Here is a 20,354-nt window from a genome sequence, read left to right as displayed (position 1 = left end):
TCTTTTTTCGGTTTACATCTCAAGCTAAACCACTGATGTTGCATCAAATCCCCTTGTCCACCTTCTCTTCAGGGAGATGAAATCATAGCTTTGAAAATTAAACTCTTAACAACTAACAGGTGATGTGTTGACAAAAGGCCAATTCCTGAAGACTCAAATTCCAACAGGAACAAGTCAGAGGTTTTTAAAAGAATGGTGAAGCCTCTCCTCCAAAGAAAATTGGTATCCAGAAATCAAAGAGAAATGAATGTTGACACAATTACACTGAAAAAAAATATGTGTTTGCCACAAAGCCAACTACATGACAAGGAGTCTGCTTATTGTACTTTAAATTAACCATCTTCCCATCAGCATTTTATTGACCTGAGAATCATTTTACGTGATTCCAGAAGGTTTTAACCCAATCAACTCCAATCAACCAAGAGTGGTAAGAGTTTCCTGCATTCTTCTCTCCGTGTATTCCACCCAATCCCCCTGGAATCTGCAGTTGCAAGAGGGAAGGTAGAGTCATTTAACAACACTTTCCCTCTTATGCATCCCAATAAAACAGTTCTCAGCCTTGGTTCAAAGTCATGGAAACCTGATGTAGTGAAAATCAATTCAAGCAATTTTACTGCTTTGAACAAGCCTGGATGAAACCTCAACTCCCAGCAGGGCAATCATTCTCTTAGGATGTGATAAAAAACCCAAACCTTTCAGTCTTGAGTGTCTGAGCTGTATCAAAACTAGGCCCCTTAAAGGAGAAACTGTTAACTTTGCCAAGTTATTCTAAGTTTTGCATTTCTGTGAGGCAGATGACAGACTGATGTTTACATAAAACACAAGTTCAGGCCACAAAAGCCACTTTTCAGCTCTCTATTACACTTTATTACCATCCTTTTTTTTTCTTTTTTAGTATGAGATCTAATGTTATTTAACTTCCTTTTTTTTTTTTTTTAGTTTCTGGGTTTACTATCGATCTGTAAAAGGTATGAGAGTTCAGTTTTCAGGGAAACCTGAATTTCAACTCAAATGTTATTTATTACAGCAGTCACACCCTGAGTACTAATTTACAGAGATAGCCTAGTTCTTCTCCACTGACTTCAAGAATCCTGATGTAATTCAAATCAACCTTTATTCTTTTCCAGTGGAGCCTCCTCTACCTGGCAGGACACCTTTGCTGTTACTCATAACAGCTTACAAACGTTTTAGAAATGCTCAAACATGATTAATGTAACTGCTGCCAGACATTACCTGATCAAGTGGAGCATGTGGCACTTGGGGATATTGGTTTCCCATCTTAGAAATGCATCTTTTTGTTTAGTTCCCCAATGGATTTTATTTCCATGGATGTGCCTAATTGTTTTCTGGCCCCATTCAGAATGGTTCAGTATCCATTTTTAATATCCATAACATCCTGAGAACACAAGGCTCGCTACACCACAGTCATTTTTGCAGTTTAGAAGAAAAGTACCTCCTGTTTGTTTTAGAAATCCTGCATTTCACTGTATATCCCCTAAATTTATTTTTCCCCAATGAAGTTTCATATTGAGGATGGAGCATTTCATCTGACTGCACCGAAGAATCCACATGGAATTTCATTTCTAAACGTAACTCGGGGATAAATGTACTGTGGAAAAAAAGACTGGAGACCAAAGACAGAACATTATCTGAACTCAGGCATTCTAAATAATCCTCCCTCATGGAAAAAAAAAAAAGGGGGGGGGGGAAATTATGCTCACAATATTGATGTAACAACTTCTAAAAGTTGAGAACATCTGAGCTAAACACACTGTGCTGCTCTAGAGGGTTAGGATGTCTTCCTGCTTTCCAGCCATTTGTGCTGGCATTCCAAGAATAAAGGGCCAAAGAAGAAAAGACTTAAGCTTTAATAGATTCTTTTCTTCTTCTCAACAAGGAATTCAAGATAAGGCAAAGGTAAGGGTAGAAAAAAACATGTAGCAAAATCAGCCATATTTGTTTTACACTTCATTTACACTCCACTCTTCAAAACAAACGCTGATACCAACAGTAAACTGAGCAGCAATAGACAGTAGAAGTCATTACTCTCTTGCAACTTAGCCCAATAAACAGATGAAATGACTCACCAGAATAAAAAGTATTTAATTCTAGAATAAAAAATATTTCATTCTAGACCTAAGTGTATTAAAATATCCCTAAAATGTAACATTTTCAAGGGATGAAATAATTTGCCGACCATGATGTAAAAAATACCTCGTGAGACCCTAATTGAGAATACAGCAGGACCCTGATGGGGTCAGTAATTTTGGAGTGGGGTTGCTTTTGTAACTTGGGGATCCACTGAAGTTCATGGCACTACATGATAAGAGGCACATGTTTAAGTGCTTACAGGGCTGGGGCCAAGGAAGGGCTTATCAGTGAAAGAAAACTCTTCATTTCTGTACATTTGAAACGCACTGATTCGTGCATTTGTAATCAGAATGTTGGTAAAAATGTAAGGTTTTATATCTAAAGATATAGTTCTTACAAGTAGAGCAATTTTAAATTGTGACAGTCTCACTTCACTTAAGAGCATGACACAAATCTTACGTAAAAGGAATGTTACAAAGGAGCTTTCCTATGCTGACATATTCAAAATATTCTGCTTGTGAGGGTACTGCCATAAACAACTCTGCTGTATTTTAGGTCCAGTATTAATCCATATTAAACCCACACTGGATATGAAGAGTCAGCTTTGTGCTTGCTCAGGTAAGGCACAGGTCCTACCTGTCCCACCCCTAATTTATTTTAAACCTCCTTGGGACAAAGTTTGTGGCCCAACACCACAAAAGGGATTAGTGTTTCCAAAACTGCCTGTTTAAATAAGAGATGCATCTTGGTAGTGAGTACACATTTCAACAGCATCAAAAAGATACTGTCAATTAATTATCTTCTTAAATTTCATTACTCCCTAAGGACTGTTATTTAGAGCAGTCTCAGAATGCCTGGAAGTCAAGTTTAACCTAAAGCTTTTTTCCTGTGGACCCCTGAGCTCCCTCTGCTCCCAGGCAGGAGTTCAGCAGTCCATCTGACAAAGAGGACAGATCATTGCCTTCCCCTGTGACCCTTTAAAGATTTTGGGCAGTGAGCAGGACACCAGAGGGGAACAGCAACAAAAAACCCCCACCTCACAGTTGAGAAAAAAAAACTAATGGAGAAAACAGACATTTAACATTTTCTCCTTCCTTCACTTTGTACATAACAAATATAAATCAGGGTCTCATTTCTTCTGTATTCCTGTGCTCCTGCTGTTTTATAAACTTCTCCTTCTCCTCATTTGCTATGACATTTTGGCAAATGAAAATTATTTACAGTGTAGAACAGATGATGGGGGACAGGGGGAGCAGAAATCACTTGCAGGCCTGGTTCTTGCTGCCTTTAAATATGCTCAAGAGACTTCTATTTTTCAAGGGCAAAGGAGTATCTTTTTCAGCTCATAAGAAGGTTTGGACTGTACTGTAATTTGGACAAGCTCTACATCTGAAAGGACCAGACCTGATTAGATGTGTGGCTGGACCAGTTCTGACAAATACAAACCATCCAAGTTCATGTGAGTGGCTGCAGTGCCCCAGATGAAGTCTGTGGCCATTCCCTTGCCTGACCTAGTGTTCTTTTTTGACATAAATTGATACTGATTCACTACTTTGCAGAGAAATTAAGAAGTGGATTGCAGTTTCCTGAAGTCCACATTAAGGAAGATAAACAGGCAAGGAACCATTGTGAACCAAGTGATGCAATAAGGAAAGGAGACAAAAGGAATTACCAACCCTGAACCTGCCAACATAAAACTGTTGATAATGCTGATAATGCCTGAAATTAGCTCTGCAGCATAAGAAGTTAATCAAATAATCTGACTATTCCCTACAAGACAGGCAGCACTGCATGAACTGCTGCTGCAAAGAAGGAAAAGTAACAAGAACTATGTATTATAGTTCTTCAGCATCCACACTATTCCTGCAGAGCAAAGAAAGGAACTGTATCCATTTGCTTTGATATCAGTAAGACTCAAAGGTACTTTCTGCACAGTTCCCTACAAAACACACACTTGCACCCTATTAAAGTGGACATAACACCTTATTTCCTTAGAGAAAACACAGGCAACTATAATAAAGTTGGCTTAAGAAACCAAACTGCCAACACTGGGTGTGCTGATGAGACAATTATTTTGTAATATTATTCCTAGGTAACCTCTGGTGAAGAAGCAAGAGAAGGACAATACTCACTGGGCAACCTGTTTCTGTGTCAAGTATATTGAAATCTAAGGACACAAGAAATGACAGAATGTGCACCTTTACTTTCTGATGAGTAGTGTACATACATGATAAAACTAAATTCCTTTCAAAATACAAAGTGGATAAAGTCATAACTCCAGATGAATCCAGAACAGAACTCCAAGCCTAAACAGCTGGAAGCATTTCAAAAGTTCAAATCTCAAACTGAACAAAAAATCCCAGATCCGAGCACATTATGGGCTAATTTCAGATTTACATCAAAGTTAAACTTTAGCAAAGGCCAGTAGAATTTATCAGCTCACCTTCAAAAGGATTAAAGTTGGGGCCAGTACTCTGCACCTTGATGAACAAGGTTTCAAACCTTAGTGGGTTCCTCTCTATTAGGTCATGTCTCTGTCATTTCCCCTCCTATTTTTTTCTGAAGTTTCACTTTCCTACAACTGCTTTTGATATTTTACATTTCTCCTCTCCTTCCTGGATGCCAAGATTGCTTTTTTTCATTTAGCCAATTTATTAGCAGGCCACTTCACATGGGCTCCTTCCTATTAAGTCACGTTCCTGCTTTTACTTTGAAATGGTTGAAAAGCTTTGATTTAGTCTCAGACCACGTGCTGACATGATCATCTTCAAAAAAAAAAAAACTCTCCTGGAGAGAAGTCAGGATTTCTCTGGGTTTGTGAAGTAATAACTGCCAAGAGGTAAAAAGAACACAAACCAAAAATCTCCAAGCATCCCATTTCAAGGGAGTGTGTCTGAATGATGCTGGAAAAGATGAATGACCTCAACTTCAGAAAACATACAGAGCACCAAAGACTAAAAAATTATACTACATAGAGTAGGAAAAACTTACAGAAAGAGAAGGGCAAAAAAGCCCCACCAGACTGAAACAGTCAGAGGACTGCAAGAAAGCTGGAGAAGGACCTTTTACAAGGACTAGCAGTGATGGGACAAGGGGCTTCAAATTGAAACAGGATACATTTAGATTAGATGTTAGGAGGAAATCGTTCCCTGGGAGGGTGGGGAGGCCCTGGCACAGGTTGCCCAGAGAAGCTGTGGCTGCCCCTGGATCCCTGGAAGTGTCCAAGGCCAGGCTGGATGGGGCTTGGAGCAACCTGGGCCAGTGGAAGGTGTCCCTGCCCACGGCAGGGGTTTGGAACGAGATGAGCTTTAAGGTCCCTTTCAACCCAAACCATTCTATGATAAAACTATTATTAACTCTGGAAAGAAAAGTGTATCTGTGCTTTTGAGGTGCATCTATGTACAAGAGTGAAATAAAACCCTGAGGATATTAGGATTATCTACCCAGCCTTCAGAGGAGACAAAAACCCCATAACAAAACTACTTGCAAATATTTAAAGGGAGAAAACAAGAAGGTACTTTTACCTTTAGCTCTCCTTTCCCTCTCTCATTTTTACTTTTCCTAAAGCAATGTGTGTAACTTTTCCTTGGCTTTTTTTTTGTGGTATGAATGTCCTCAGACAGTTTCCCAGGATCCACAGTAGTGAAAGAAATACCTTTATTTCCCCACCCTATTCTCAGCTGCCTAAACCATCCCTTCCTCAGTAAACACTTTAAATCAAAGAGTTAACCAGCAACATGTGCTGCTCATTAGCAGTGCCTTAAGCTCACCTGTATTGCTCTGTTCCTTTAAAAGGGCAGCATTCAAAGCACCCCTCACCCTAAGAAGCCTTTTATTTGAGTTGTTATTGCTGTAAGCAGGAACCCAGCTGAAGGAAATGTTAATTTTTTTAAGGCCGTCTATGAAGTTTAAAAGCATTCTTTTAAAGAAAAGGCCCAAATAAAGAAAACTGAATGTGAACAACTGAAAGGGGGGACAAAAAAGGATATCTGATGAAAACAAGCAGTTTATTAATTATTCATTACATTACCAATCATCTTTAGGGGAAGAAAAAACTTCACAGAAAAAAAATCAGCCTCTTTCTGTTCTTCAATGTCAATATTCACTATCAAGTGTAACTAAAACAGTCCCAAGTGTCAGGTTGATACAGTTTTAAACACTGTTAAAAGTTAAAGGAAAGTTAAATCACACCTTAGTAACTTTGTGTTTAAGTCAAAGAAAGAACTGTATCTCTTCCTCAGATGCTCAGCACATCCTCAGAGCTTAAAGACTCCTCTCCCTTCCAACCCTTGAACCTGCAGCAACCCCAACACTGACAGAAGCAGACGCACTGAAAAAGGAAACACTGCTATGAGAAATAAGATCCAATTCAAGCTTTTCCTTGGTCGTGCTAATAGACTCTGTCCCCAAACAGCAATCCATCTGGCACTTGTGCTTTTTGCTGCATTCCTACACCACAGGTAAATGCTTAAAAGTCAAGCTGCCCACACAAAGGTGACTGAGCCGATGGTTGGCTCTTACCTATTTTTAATTTTTATTTTAAGCAAACCATTATTGCAAAAAGCCCATATGTTGATGCTGTTACAGCTGGGGTTTTCCATCAGAGGACTGCTTTTGTAATGCTGTTTGTGGGGTAAACTTGCAATGTCTTAGGTCTCATTTGAGAGGAGAACTGCTGTGTAAAGATCTTTACTTGAATGTCTTTGGGTAAAGCATTTTCTTCCTTTGAAGCTTCTTTCTAAACGGAGGAAAAAATACTTTGGTCCTCCAAGAAGGGACTGTGAGGATGAGATAATTGTTTAAGGTGTTCTCATTCTGATGCAATGAGAGGAACAGAGCAAGGACTACAAATGGAAGCAAATAAGCCACATAGATCCAGGGCTGACCAACAGTGTGCATTATACACAAACTTAACCAAATAAACTGCAAACAGCACATGCAGTCTCAAAAGAAATCTGTAAATTGAACAAAATGTATAAACAAGGCTGTAAGCAATCTCAGCCCTGTGTAAACACTGAGAAGCTCTCTATTTCAATTTAATGTATATGTTTAACAGACAATTAGCAGACAATTATAATCCAAACAGAGTCATCAGGCACAACATCAAAGCAAGGACGGCAGCAATGCAGGCCCAGTCCACACACAGTGGTGTCAGTGGGAACCCTGACTGCCTGTGTGGAAGGAGAGTTTTTACAACAGGTGAAGGCAAACCCAGCACTGGAATGAACAAAAACCATCAGGGCTCTGAGGCAGGGTGGGGGTACCTTGATTTTGGCTGAGATGTGTGATCAGCACAGCACACACTCAACGTTTTTTTAGTCATTTATCAATCAGAGGATCTTTTTCCCCTCGTTCAGCAACACCTACCAGTGAGATATTCCAGTACAGCAGCCATGTACACGGGAGCACCAACACCAATCCTGTACTTTGGGTGGCCCTTCTTAATGTAACGGAGCATTCTTCCAACAGGGAATATGACTCCAGCCTTGGCCGAGCGGGAAGTCTTGGTTGACTTCTTCTTTCCACCCCTGCTGGACATCTTGTCTGTCTCAGCTCTGAAACAGCACTCTACAGATTAGGAAGAAAAACAACCAAACAAAAGATAAAAGGTTATTAATAAGGACTGATGGTATAATATCTTACACTGAATTTCAACACAAATCAGTATTTTGGGGTAGGCAATGCATTAGAGTGCCCAAAACATAAAGACAAGTTGCCTTTTTAGAGTATACACAACAAGAACCTAAAATATTTTTCCCCAGAATGTTTACTTGCCATTGCAATCTTGGCATAATTTTATGTAGGAAATATGTAAGACAAACTATTTCGTATAAATCTCCTTTTCTGAAATTCCTAACAGATTAAACCCAGTACCACTAATGGAGCAAAGAGTGAAGATTACCAGATTTAAAAGAGAGCTCCTGCATTGGAGCAGAGGATGCCTTCTGCAACAAGGAGGCTGACACAACCCTCTGCTCTCCACAAAAGACCTTTGGTGGGACTTTTGATGATTTGAACAGCTGTGGTAGGACAGTTATGCTCATGAACAACTACATTCCTAACTAGGAAAAACTGTGTCCACTAAAGCTTTCCTAAAGTGTATTCACCCTCTTTAAAAACCTCATTTTTCAAGAAGTGTGAATTGACAGAACAAAAGCTTATGGATGGCAAAATACACCTACTGTACACTAAATGTTCTATTTTTAGAAAGAGCTGAAATGACCCCCTTGAGATCTGAATCTATTGAAGCCCAACAATGTCCACACCGAAGACTCTGTTGTTTCAACATGCCCTCCAGGAATGTGCTGAACTTCCATCTGCCACCTTTCCCTCAGAGCACAGGGGTCTGAACACCCAGCAGACATCTGACAACTGTATCTCAGTTTATCTCAGGGAGGAAACCTACTGCTGATACAGCTGTCAAACATATTCTGTTCTCTCTCTGATTTCTGCTCAGGCTGTAAATAGAAGCTGACAAAACCCAAAGGGGTGGAGGGTTCACAGGCTCTCAAGGTATCTGCACAGGCTTAGGCAACTCACTGGGTTCTGAAATTACCTCACGGGCAAGGAGACAGTGCCCATCTCCCCCTCCCTCCCAAACTCTAGGGAAACCAGTGGAATGCATCAGTGATACCCAGACCTCTGTGCATCCCAGCTCTTCCCTGGCTGCACAAACGCTGCCTCATACACATGCAAATTCACTGCTGTGTTCATACACTCCACAGTGAAGCCCCTTTGAGCCTGTCTTCCCATCACACCATTGCTCTGCTTCCCTTTCCATTTTCTCTTGTTTATCCTGAATTTTCTCCTAGCCCTTTTGAACCTGACTGTATTTGCTACATGTCTGAATCCACAACTGAGGGAGCTCAGAATTCAGCAGAACAGGTTCACCAACCCCACTTTTAAGTTTTGCAATTTCTGTTCTGTGCTGACACATCCTGCAGTCCTCTAAATCTCAGTGACTCACTGAGATTTAGACTCCTAACTGCCAAATGAAGACCACTCAGGAGAACTAAAGAAACACAAGTATCAAACATTTCTTTTCCTTTTCACTTCCAGATTCCATACCTGCACAACACATTAGGTAAATTAAATGACACGGGCTTACTGCTTGTTATAGGTAAACAAAATAACCCCCTCTCTGTAGCTCAGATGGAATTCAAACTACATTTAGGAAATTTATGTCAAAACCCAGCCAGGAATGTAGGGAAAGGGGAAGCCATCAAAAGGGCTCCTTCTCCTTTCATCTGCTGTGGGCTCAGCTCTGCAACCACCATTATTCTGTGAAGAAGAGGACAAAAGGCAATTTTCTTGCCTTGAGAAACTGTCTAACTGGAGCTCACCAGTGATTTAAAAACCCATCCATTTAATTGCATTTCCTCATCTAGTTACCACTGGCTTTGTTAGCAGGAAGGCTGGGTGGGGCTTTGAGTTGGCTATGGACCTTCTGCCAGAGATTATTTTCATATTTCATAATCCATTTTCGTCAACAGCACTACAGATGTTCAATCTCACAAATGTGAAGCAGTTCATTGACTCAAACACCAGGGAAATGGGTGTGAGAAATACCTGTGCTGCCCCACAGCACCTTTGGTTGGTAACTGATGGGTGAAAAACATGCTTTTCCCAGAGAAAACCTGCAAGCCTGAAGAAGTAAACTTCTATTAACCTTATGAGTTTATGGGATAGTCAGAATAGTTGGGAGAGAATATAGAAACCCTTACTTCCTGATGTTTTTGGGAGAGTGTCAGTCATCAGCTGCTGTAACATTTAGATCAAAACATTACTAAAGTAGGTACCAATACAGAATAACACTGATCCATATACAAATTTATATAACCTTAGTTTATCACCTCTGCTAATTCTACAGGTTATTCTCTCCCTCTGTTTTATACACTTGGTGACATTCCTTACATTAATATTTAGGATAACCCTGGACCTATCTTGACACTTAACCTGGTCCCTTCATACAGAACATTAAGGACCTTTCTGTCTGTAAGTTTATTTGTAAGGAAAAAAACTTTGTCTGAATCAGAAAGGTGGTGAGGGGGGCTGCACATTGAAAAAACCAAGAACTTCTGGAACTTTTAGTATTAACAGTGAAATGTGATGATGAGTTTCAGAGCTTCCCATCTCAAGGATCCCATTCCCACACCTGGTGAATCACGGAATGTTCAGATGTTGGAGGTGGAGGGTGGGAAACTTAACTGGGTTTCAAGTACCACTTTTGCTGTTGCCAACCATGTAATTTGGGAGGTGAAAGTGAGAGCCTGGCATGGCAAACCTTTTTCAGAGCTTCGTTGTGTACTCAGCATCATTCCTTTGCAGAACCTGTTTGTCCTGCCTTTGAGCTGAGGGATGGCCCAAAGGAGATCAGAACGTTCTCCTTCTCCACAGAAAAAGAGAAGGGAAAGAGATTTCACTTGCAAAGGCCACAAGAAAATGGACTGAAGTGAAAAGTAAAGAGCACGGCAAGAGATCAAAACCCAAAGAAAGCCCTGTGCCTTCCATGCTCCGAAATGGTTTATCTTTGTAACACCAGAAACTCTGGACTGCTGCCAACACTAATGAACCAGAGCTGTTTGCTGAGTCACCGGGAGCCCGCAGATCAGAGGCAACCAAAGGAACCTTATCACAAGAGCCACAGTTCACACGGGATTTGAGTGGCATAATAAGTAAATATATTTTTAAATGAATCACAGCCAGTGACAGTCAATGGACCAGTACTTTCCTTTCTTTCTTCTCTCCTGCCTTTGCAACGGAATTACTGAGAAACTTTACCAAATACGCTGCAAAGCCTCCAAAGATTTCGACAATAAAATGGTTTTGTTTCAATGTGACAGTTCACAAAATTATCATTGTGATAATCAGGGGATATCACTGAGCAGTCAAGCATCTACGTTCACCTTTCACTTCAAATCAAATTTCACACTATATTCTTCAGTGGCTCTGCTGTGCTTGGACACAGATTGCCCTTGGTGCAGAATTTAGCACCTGATCCACAGTCTTTTGAAAACCTCTTAAGGACTGCAGCAAGACTCATGCTGCTTTCTAAGATGTCCAAATGTACACAAACGAGATTTGATGGTTACAAGATTCAAGTTACAAGGCTCCTCTGCTGTCACATCTTTGCAAGCCAGAAATACATATTCTAAGAAAACGTTAAGGTGTTGTGATGAAATCACCATAATTAACATTTTTCTGGTTGAAATTGGCTGTAGGAACTCCGGTTGGCCATATTTTCCTACATTAAGATACTCTGCTAAACGACACTTTTAAATACCATCTTCCTAAAATGCACATAGGCATCTGTTTTTCTGAAAGGCTTAACATCATGTAATTCTGCAAGTACAGGCTGCACATCCTGGCAAAGTGATACCCAAATTCCAAACACCAGTTCTTTATTAGCTGAGTCGATTTGCTACTTTGATCAAACAGCAGTAATAAAACCACCCTGCTATTAAGAGTTTTCAGGTACAGGTTCTTAATGACTAAACAAATTACTATGAATGCTGCTGCTGTCAGGCAGGGACTGTTCTGCTCGTGGGCTTGCACTGCTGTATTAACTGCACTCAGCAAAGAGATGATTAAATTTAGATCTACATCATCATCTCAGTAAGTGTAGTGGAATCCAGGAGATCATTACTACAATAGGAGAAATACTAAGACGTAGTAATTATTTTTCTCTTCTTTCAGCACAAAGACTACACTGGAAAGTTCATTTTTGTATCACAAAAGAGATTAGCTGCAACGCTATTTTCTTTCCATTGTTTCAAAAGATTAACAATATAAGTGCTGCCATTCTCTCTTAAATCTCTTTATGTACCACAATAATAGCCGCTCCTGAACTCTTTTTGAAAAGGTGCATTTGAATTTGCTTTGACAAGTAACTTGCTCTGTTCTTGGCTGATCAGAAGCTAGTCTGGCATATTTATAAAATGCACTGCCCAGGGTGGGTATAAAATGGGCTCTAACAGTGCCTGCCTAGCACGAGAGGGGCTCAGCCTGGCACTGTGGGTTCTAGGTACCAGAGCACTGAGAAGAGCTCTCACTCAGTTACCATTTGATCTCATGTGATTTCAAACTTCAGCTCAAGTTCTTCATCAAAGCAGTAACTCTTTGAGGTCTGAAACGGACAGAGGAGTGAAACCAGTTGTGAAACTGGTGTGAAACCACTGAAACATCTGTTCCAAAACTACATTAATTTATCATCTGAAAAGGCAGCACCATACATACATTTATTTTCACTTGGCAAACTGAGAGAACACTCCTCATCTAGGAATGCTCAATAGGTGCACTCGCTGTTGAAGATTAAGAAGACTATTAATTCCCAAAACATAAAGGATGGGAAAAAGAGGAATAACATTTTCATTAAATCTGTGTGCTAAACAAAACACTGTTGCACAATTGTATTCAACTGACACAAGTCCCTCCCTCCCCCAGTGGGTCTGAAACACCAAAACAAACACCCCTTAATGTGCAAACCTCCACACTGAACAGTGCTGGGAGCGTGACAGGAGTTTCAGCTGGGCATCCTGCCACCAATACTCAGGAAAACATAAATACAATTGTCTTCACTGACCACTGCTGGGAGAACTGGCCCAAAATAAGCCCATTTGTACATTATAGGTTTTTGTATACTTGACAGGAAGCAAGAAAAAATTGATACGTGGCCTTAAAGCACTGGATGGTTTGTGAACTCAGGGGTCAGAAAAACTGTTTTAAAGAACATTTTGAAAACTCCTTTGCCCCTAGACGTTTTTGGAAGGAAACAAAAACATAATAAACAATTCACGTGGATGTTTCCAGGGCAAAATCTGGATGCAGAATGAAATTTAAGAGAGATGCTACACTGCTGAGGAAAGGGAGTGCAAGAACTCGACCCACTGAGGTCATGAATGGTGTGATTCTCACTTCACTCCTGGAGCAAGGACCACGAATCCTGCCCATCCTGTCTTTAGAATGGGTCTGGGTAACGAATTATAGCTTCTTTATGCATTGACAGCATCTTTCCCCAACAAGCAAGCAAGCCAGCCCTGCATTCTTTCCACAAGCACTGCATGATTCTTTTCCAATTTTACCTCTTGAGTGGACAAAACCTAATGCTCACAGCACTGCCCACTGGGCCAGTATTCCCTCTCCCAGTGGAAGATCTATCTGGAGCCTCTTTTCTTTTTCTCTCTTGTGGCATCAGTTCCAGATTCCTCCTCCTGTATCCCTACTTTATAACCTTTTCCGTGGAACAGACAACAGGCCTTGATCCCACTTGACAGAGTTGTACAAAAATACTTCTGAATTTCTTTGAGAACTCAGGTTCATGACTGTTCTTCCAGAGTGTGACTATATATCACCTTTCCTATCAAGAGAATATCTTGTATCAGCTCATTGCTGTGCATTGGCAGAACCAGGCAACTCCTAAGGACAAATTTAAACACACTAATTTCTTTTAAGTCTAAGCTTGCAGTAGTGGACTTCTCTTTTTGCTAATGTTGATGTACAAAATAAGCAATGTTTAAGCAATGTCATTAAGCCAAATTCCAGTCTTGCTACAAGTTTTCAGATCAGTTATGGCTTAATCTACACTGTCAACATTTGGTTTTGCTGGCAATCAGAAGGGTATGCAGTACAAACAGCAAAGCACAGTTACTCTTTAGGGACCCAGGAGATTTCAGTGTGAAAGGTTATGAATCATAATGCAGCAAAATAACCTGCAACCATTACTAAGTAAACAACAATCTAATTCCTTTCTTTCATAACACTCGGAGAAAAAAAGCCCCCAAACCCCAAACTCATTGAGTAGTTTTCTAGGAACCACTTGATACAAAATCTCTGATACCCAACTGCAATAAAATCTAATTTTCAAAGCAACTGTAATTGTCTTGTTCCCACTGAAGTATTTCAACTCTGGGCTGTACCCAAGAACCCGGGTACTGTTTTTATTAATTGCACTCTTGCTCCTTAGCTCATTTATTTCTTCCACTCTTCAGAATGGGGGAGGCACTGGATCTGCAAAGTTCCCTACAGACCTGTTGCTAAGTGACAGCTACACACGGTCCTGGGGGGGGGGGAATGGTTGTTCATTTGTACGGTCAAGAGACAAATAACAAGCCTCATCCAAATATATTTCAACAACAAGCCTCCTTCCATCCCCAGTTTTCCACCACCCTGCTCGCACTGAGCTGGCTCCCGCTGCCGGCTTCAGAGGCGATTTCACGGGCCTTCCGCAACTTACTTTTAAAGATTACAGGCAAAACAAAAGGACTGCGGGAAGGTGCAAGTTGCAGGAGGAGTTTGCCGCCCTCGCTGTGCCCCCCCGGGCGCAGACACGGGCCGATGGCAGCGCTCCTGTGCCGTGCCCGGTGCGGAGCCCCGGGAACCCGCATCCACCTGCAGTGCCGGCGGTCCCCTCGGAACACCCGCACCCGGGCGGTCCCCACGGGCTGCTCCGAGCCTGCAGGCAGACATATTGCGGGCTCTCCTCGGCAAGTGACACTTCCAAAAGAACAGCGAGCCCCTATTCTTCTTCCAGCCGAACGTTTATTTATTTTATTTTATTATTTTTTTTTTTTACCGCTCTCCGCTTGCGGTTTCAAGAAACGCCATTCGGCTTTTGTTTTTCATTAAGTCGTTCCCACGCCGCAGGTAACTTTTGCGCCGCGGGTTCCTCATCCCGAAGTGAAACGCACGGGGGAAAAAAAAAAAAAAAAACAAAACCACCAAAACCGCGTCCTGCTGCTTTTCCCTTGCGCTTTTCACAGTGCCCCTCGATCACCCCGCGCTGCCCGGCGGGAACGCCGAGGAAGGAGCCCGCCGGTGCCTGGAGCAGCAGGGACGGGGGCGGACCGCGGCCCCGCACCCCCGCCGGGCTCCCCCCGGCCCCACACCGTCATTCCACAGCGGATTCCATGGAAATACGGCCCCGCTGCCACCATTTCGCTGGGCGCGGGTGGCTCTCCGGGATCCACCCGAGACAACAACGAGAGGCAGCAGAGCCGACCCCCGGGTTCCCCCAGGGGAGGGGACCGGCCCCCCCCGCGCCCCCCCCGCCGCCGGTGTCACCGCGCCGCGACAGAGCCCCCGGCGCGCCCCCCTCCCTTCCCCGCTCGGCGGGCGGGCGCGGCGGGCACTTACGGCGCGGGCAAGATGTCTCCCGTCGGCCGGCGGCGGCCCCGCTCCCTCTCCCGTTCCCGCTCCCGTTCCCGCTGCCGCTCCCGCCGCTCCGCTCCGCCCGCGGGGCCACCGGGATCGGCTGCACGGGCTGGCGGAGCTCCCACAATGCCGCGCGCGCCCGCGCGTCACATCCACCGCCCGCCCCTCGCGGCGGGGACGCCTCGCGCTCCGTCCCCTGACGGTCCCTCCCGGTCTCCTGGCGGTCTCTCGCGATCCCCTCGCGATCCCCTCACGACCATCTCCCCGGGCTTCCCGGGGGCTCCCCCGCCTCACGGGGCAGCTGGCCCGGCCCCGGTGCCTGCGCGGGGCTGAGCCCTCGGCCCCGCGGCCTCCGCAGCTGCTCCCGCCCGGGCCATTGTGTACAAAGGCGTTCGCCCCTCAACCATCAGGGCCCGGGAGGACAGAGCGAGGGGTGCGAGCCGCGTTCCTCCCGGCGTGAAGCTTGTCGTTCGTGGAGGGGAGAGAGCGGGCGGCCGGGTCGTCACGCGAGGCGCAGGCACTTTGTGCATCGTGCTGTACAAAAATGGCTCGATGCCATTTTCCAGAGGCCCCAGATGGAGCCTTTGGAGGGGTCTGTGCGTGGGATGTCCTTGAGCTCACCTTGGGGGGGTGGGAGCCCCGCGTTGCTGCTGCCCAGACCAGGGTTCGGTCCCTCACCACCCTCCCCTCTCCTTCTCCAGGTGCCTCGCCCGCCGGCTGCCAGTGGGAAAGAGGAGCTGCCACAGCGGATCTTGGCTGCAGGACAGACAGTTCACAACAAACTGCCACTGCCTGTACAATGGTGGGACTAGGGGCAGCTGGAGTTTTGAATGTCCTGAAAGATTCCTGGCTTGCCAATGCTCCCAGAGTCTTCCACTGCTCCCACCCGAATGGAGCATCCTCTTTCTTCAGTGCCCAAAGCCCAGCCCATAACCTCCTCCCCAGTGTCCCTTGCTGTTCTTTCACGGGTAGAGCTGTAACAGCTGACAGTGACATAATATCATTGCAGCTACAAACAGCTACTGGAGGTCAAGGAGCTTCTCTCCTGCTCTTATCAACCACCCTGCCCTCCAGCTCTCCTTATTTTGCTCAGTATCAGCACATCATCACAGTGCCTTTGTCATACAAAATAGCAGGAAGAAGATGGTTTAAAGGAAGAATGAAAAACATTAAAGGAAGAATGTGGGGACAGCCTATGTAAAAGATGTGTGGCTGGTCTGAGAAACATCCCTTCATAAAGTGTTTCAGGCATTATAATTGTGCTCTCATCCCTCTAAACGGCCAGACTTGGTCTGTGTTTCAACGCAGCCAAACTCGGTGTCTCCCAAGACATCTCTCATTACCTGTCAGTGCAGCACACGGTCAAATGCAGCCTTGTCCTGACTGTGCTCCCTGAGTGCTAATTACACCCTGAATGCCGTTCAGTGGGGCAGTTTTGCTTAATAAAGACTCCCTGCTGGGTAAGTACCCTATAGTCCCCGATTGCCCTTAACCCAAGGATATGGATACAGTCCTTACTAGGCCATCTGCCGTGGCTCCTCTTTCACAGCTGACACGCTCTGCTTTCCTTGTGTTCTCACCCACACACATCATCTCCCTCCCACCTCCTCCTCTGCGTTCACATCACACTGGAGCTCTGCTCCCTTTTGCCTTGCTGGTGGTGCTGCCCACACAAAAACCCTTCCCATGTGCTCTGCAGAGCACCCAACAGAACTGGTCCTCCAGTGCTTGACTCTTCCCACTCTCTTTTACTGTCACACACACAAGTTTTATATAAATCCCCCCCCCCCCCCAATATCTCTGTTGATATGAGCAACAAAGGCCCATGTGAAATTTAAAGAACCCACAACATTGTCTCGTGGGATTGATGGAAGGTTACAAGATGCAGGGAGCTGGAGGTTGGAACAAGATGATCTTTGAGGTCCCTTCCAACCCAAACCATTCTGTGATTCTATGATTCTACAAGGGCAGATAGAAGGAGCCATCTGGGAGAGCAGTGTAGGTAACTGTCTATGCTCTTCTGCTGTCATTGCTCACTTTGTCTGGTTTGAAGGGAATCTCCATATTTTGTGCTTTTGAAGAAAGCCTCCAAAACACCAGTGGTGAGAATTTCTGGAGTGGGAGCTGCCTGAATTTGCAAAGGGCCTGAACAATTTGTCCATGGAACAGGAGACTGCTGTTGATCATTTTTATTGTTGACATTGACTGGCTCACCTCCCACCAAAACACAGATTTATCATATTGCACATCTGCTGGGTCTACAAAGAACACCCGTTTTGAAAGCACACAGTGTATCACGACTGTCTAGAAGTTGCTACAAAAGCCTGAGAAACTGCGCTACATGAACTACCTCACTGAAACAAGCCTTGGCTTAGATTTTATTCCCTTTGTCTGTTTTGTGATTTATTTATATATAGGATGATAAAAAGCACCTTTTCAGAGCTCCTCTGTCTTTGTGATTAATATAAACAGTTCATATTCTTACATTTTTGTACTCTTACTTCAGTTTGACACTCTGACTCTGTAATCAATTTTAGCAACCTCAAGAGACTATTTGCAGAAGATATTTCTGAGTGATTGAGAATATAAACACTTAACTTGTTTATGCAGCAGAGATGATGGAGAAGGAAATATTGCCTGGGAGGGGGCAGAGCTGTGTGGGAAGGGTTGTGGCTGGTGATAATCCTCTTAAACTTTGATAAGTGTTTTCACTTTGGGACAACTATCTTAATTCTGAATGCGTCACCCCATTTGTCACTGGTGTTTATTTGTTGTTGTGTGTTTATTGGATACTGAGAATGCATGTCCTTGGTTACTGCAGCCTTCTGAAATATCCCTGTAGAATGTCTTGTGCCCTGCCAGCAGATCCCTGCTGTTTTCCTTCCACCTTCACCTGGTCAAAAGGAAGCACAGATTCCTCAGACGTGGAGTTATTTCTCTGAAGGGTCTATCTGAGCCTCCTTCAGCTACTCGGCCTCCTCTCTCTTTGCAGACTATATGACCAATCCATGCTCCTGAACTCCCTGCCCTCAGGTGCAGTCACACACACATACCTGTGCTGTGGGTCATGCTGTTGGCATTCTTGCCTTCCCCCTCAGATGGGCACAGTGACCTCATACCGAATGCACTCAGAGCTCATCTCACTCTTAATGCAACCCACAGCCCTGGTAGAGTATTAGCTGAGTAGTCCCAGCAGAGTATTAGCTGTGATTCCAGAGGGCTGACCTGGCCCTCAGGGATTGCTGTAATCCACTGTCACCGTTCCCATCTGAGAGATGACGCACTGCAGCACTGAGGGGGGGGTTTGGGCCAGGTCTGTGCTTTCACTTGCTCTGGTTTCCAGCCACCAGAAAGATCCTCGGCTTCCCTGTAATTCAAAATTAGGCCATCAAGATCAGAAACTTCTGCATCTGAGACTGACCACAAACTGTTGCTGGAACCTGGAACCACAGTGTGTTTGATACCTGTTTTGTGCATTGATCTTACTGATCCCCCTTTATCTCCTTATCTTGACCACCAGAGACCTGCAGTTTGGTTTCAGCACAGTTCAAAACCTGACTTGGTTGAACTGAGCTGCTGTTTTACACTCAGCCTTTATCTCCCACAGGTGAACAGGATTAATTCCATTTTCAAGCAGTCACTCTTTGCTTTGACATCCAAGTCATGACAACTGGGATATTCCCCCTCTTTTGAACATTTCTTCCTGCCTTGACATTCCCAAGGCACTGGTGACTCCATAGTCACTGCCAGGCATGTTGTTGTGTAGCAGAGGTGCCAGCTGGTGCTAATATGTTGTGGTGAGATTAATTCTTCCAGGGCACAAGAAGTGGATGTCTGGGATTCAGTTCCCAGGCTGGTAGACAGAGATAATTTAGTACCAAGAATTTACTTTGTCCCAAATCTTTCTAGTCAGGCGACCTCTTATTTTCTTCCCCAAAATTATATTTGTGCCAACCAACTTTTTCAAACGTGTGCCATTTTAGTCACTGCTTTCTTCTAGAGAAATGCCAGCTATGGAAATTTTTATCAGTACTTATACCCTCTATCAGAAAATGTTCAATTGCTTTGAAAGTATTTTAAATAAAGTGTCACTTCTTAAAAAAAAAAGAAGGCAACCTTTTTATTTTAAAACTGGAAAACGAGAGCCACTATGATAACTGCACCTTTTTAACCAAGTTGTGACTTCGTTCATACATTCATAATGGATGCTGTGACAAAAAAAAGCCAAAGTCTGTAAAATCATTATTAATCTGTAGATAGGGGATAATATTAACCTCCAATATAATGCATTTCAAAACTTGCTTCTTCTAAATAAAATCTAAGTGCTGTTTTGATTAATAAAACCAGTAGCCCAACAGCAGTATGACACAGTGATATCAGGAGACATAATTGCTTGTTTCCCAGCAATATGGAAGAAATGTGATATAAAACAGGCCTGGACACACCCTGGAGCACCAGGGAACAGGCAGACCTGTGTGGCCACAGCTGCTCCCAGCACAACCTGCTTCCAGGTTGGCCATTAAGCAAATCAGGCCATTCCTTTCTGATATTCCAAATGGCCTCTTGCATTTGTGCGTTTTTAATGTCAAAGTGGCTGGGGAAAGTTCTGCGTTATAGTGCAAAGAAAATATTAAATCCAAGAGCTATGATTTATATTATTAAGTCAAGGAATTCAAAATTACATCCCGTGCTGATCAGTTCAATGGCTCCTGGTAGCTGGGGTAAAGCTTGGCAGATAGTCATCTAGTAATAACTTACATTTCTTATATTTAGTTATTAAATCCCGTTGCTCCCCAACATTAATTTTCCATGTAAGCAATAGCAGTAGTTGCCAGAGGGATTTTATGTAATTGCAGATGGTAGGAGACACAGTTGGTAATTGCAGAAATGCAGAGGGAGATGTCCAGGAGATGATCTTCTATTAAGATGTGGCCGTTGCTATGGAATACTTTCCTAACTGCTGTTCTGCATGGGAGTGCTATGATGCATCATTTCATATAAGAGGTTATTTTTAAAGCAGACCCATTTCTTTGCCTGCAAAAGCAAAATCAGATCACCTCTCTGGGGAATATTAATTAAAAAAGCTCCTGTGCTGGACAGCAGACATTATATAG

The 20,354-nt window shown here is 43.6% G+C and overlaps 1 protein-coding gene across 5 annotated transcripts in view; it reads right to left on the bottom strand.

Moving 5' to 3' along the window:
• The window catches only part of LOC116794283 (core histone macro-H2A.1), a 42,568-nt gene extending 27,217 nt beyond the window's left edge, over positions 1-15,351 (bottom strand). For all 5 annotated transcript variants that reach the window (XR_004359744.1, XM_032702843.1, XM_032702845.1 and 2 more), the window contains exons 1-2: positions 15,223-15,351; positions 7,459-7,659 (exon numbers count right to left, since the gene is read on the bottom strand). Coding sequence is in view for 4 of the 5 variants with exons in the window: in XM_032702843.1 (XP_032558734.1) it covers positions 7,459-7,630 (172 nt within the window). In the remaining variant the exon portion in view is untranslated. The remainder of the gene's footprint in view (positions 1-7,458; positions 7,660-15,222) is intronic.
• Positions 15,352-20,354: the final 5,003 nt, after the last annotated feature.

Source organism: Chiroxiphia lanceolata, chromosome 15, assembly GCF_009829145.1.
Source record: "Chiroxiphia lanceolata isolate bChiLan1 chromosome 15, bChiLan1.pri, whole genome shotgun sequence".
Classification (NCBI taxonomy): Eukaryota; Metazoa; Chordata; class Aves; order Passeriformes; family Pipridae; genus Chiroxiphia; species Chiroxiphia lanceolata.
This window is presented reverse-complemented; position numbering and strand designations above follow the sequence as displayed.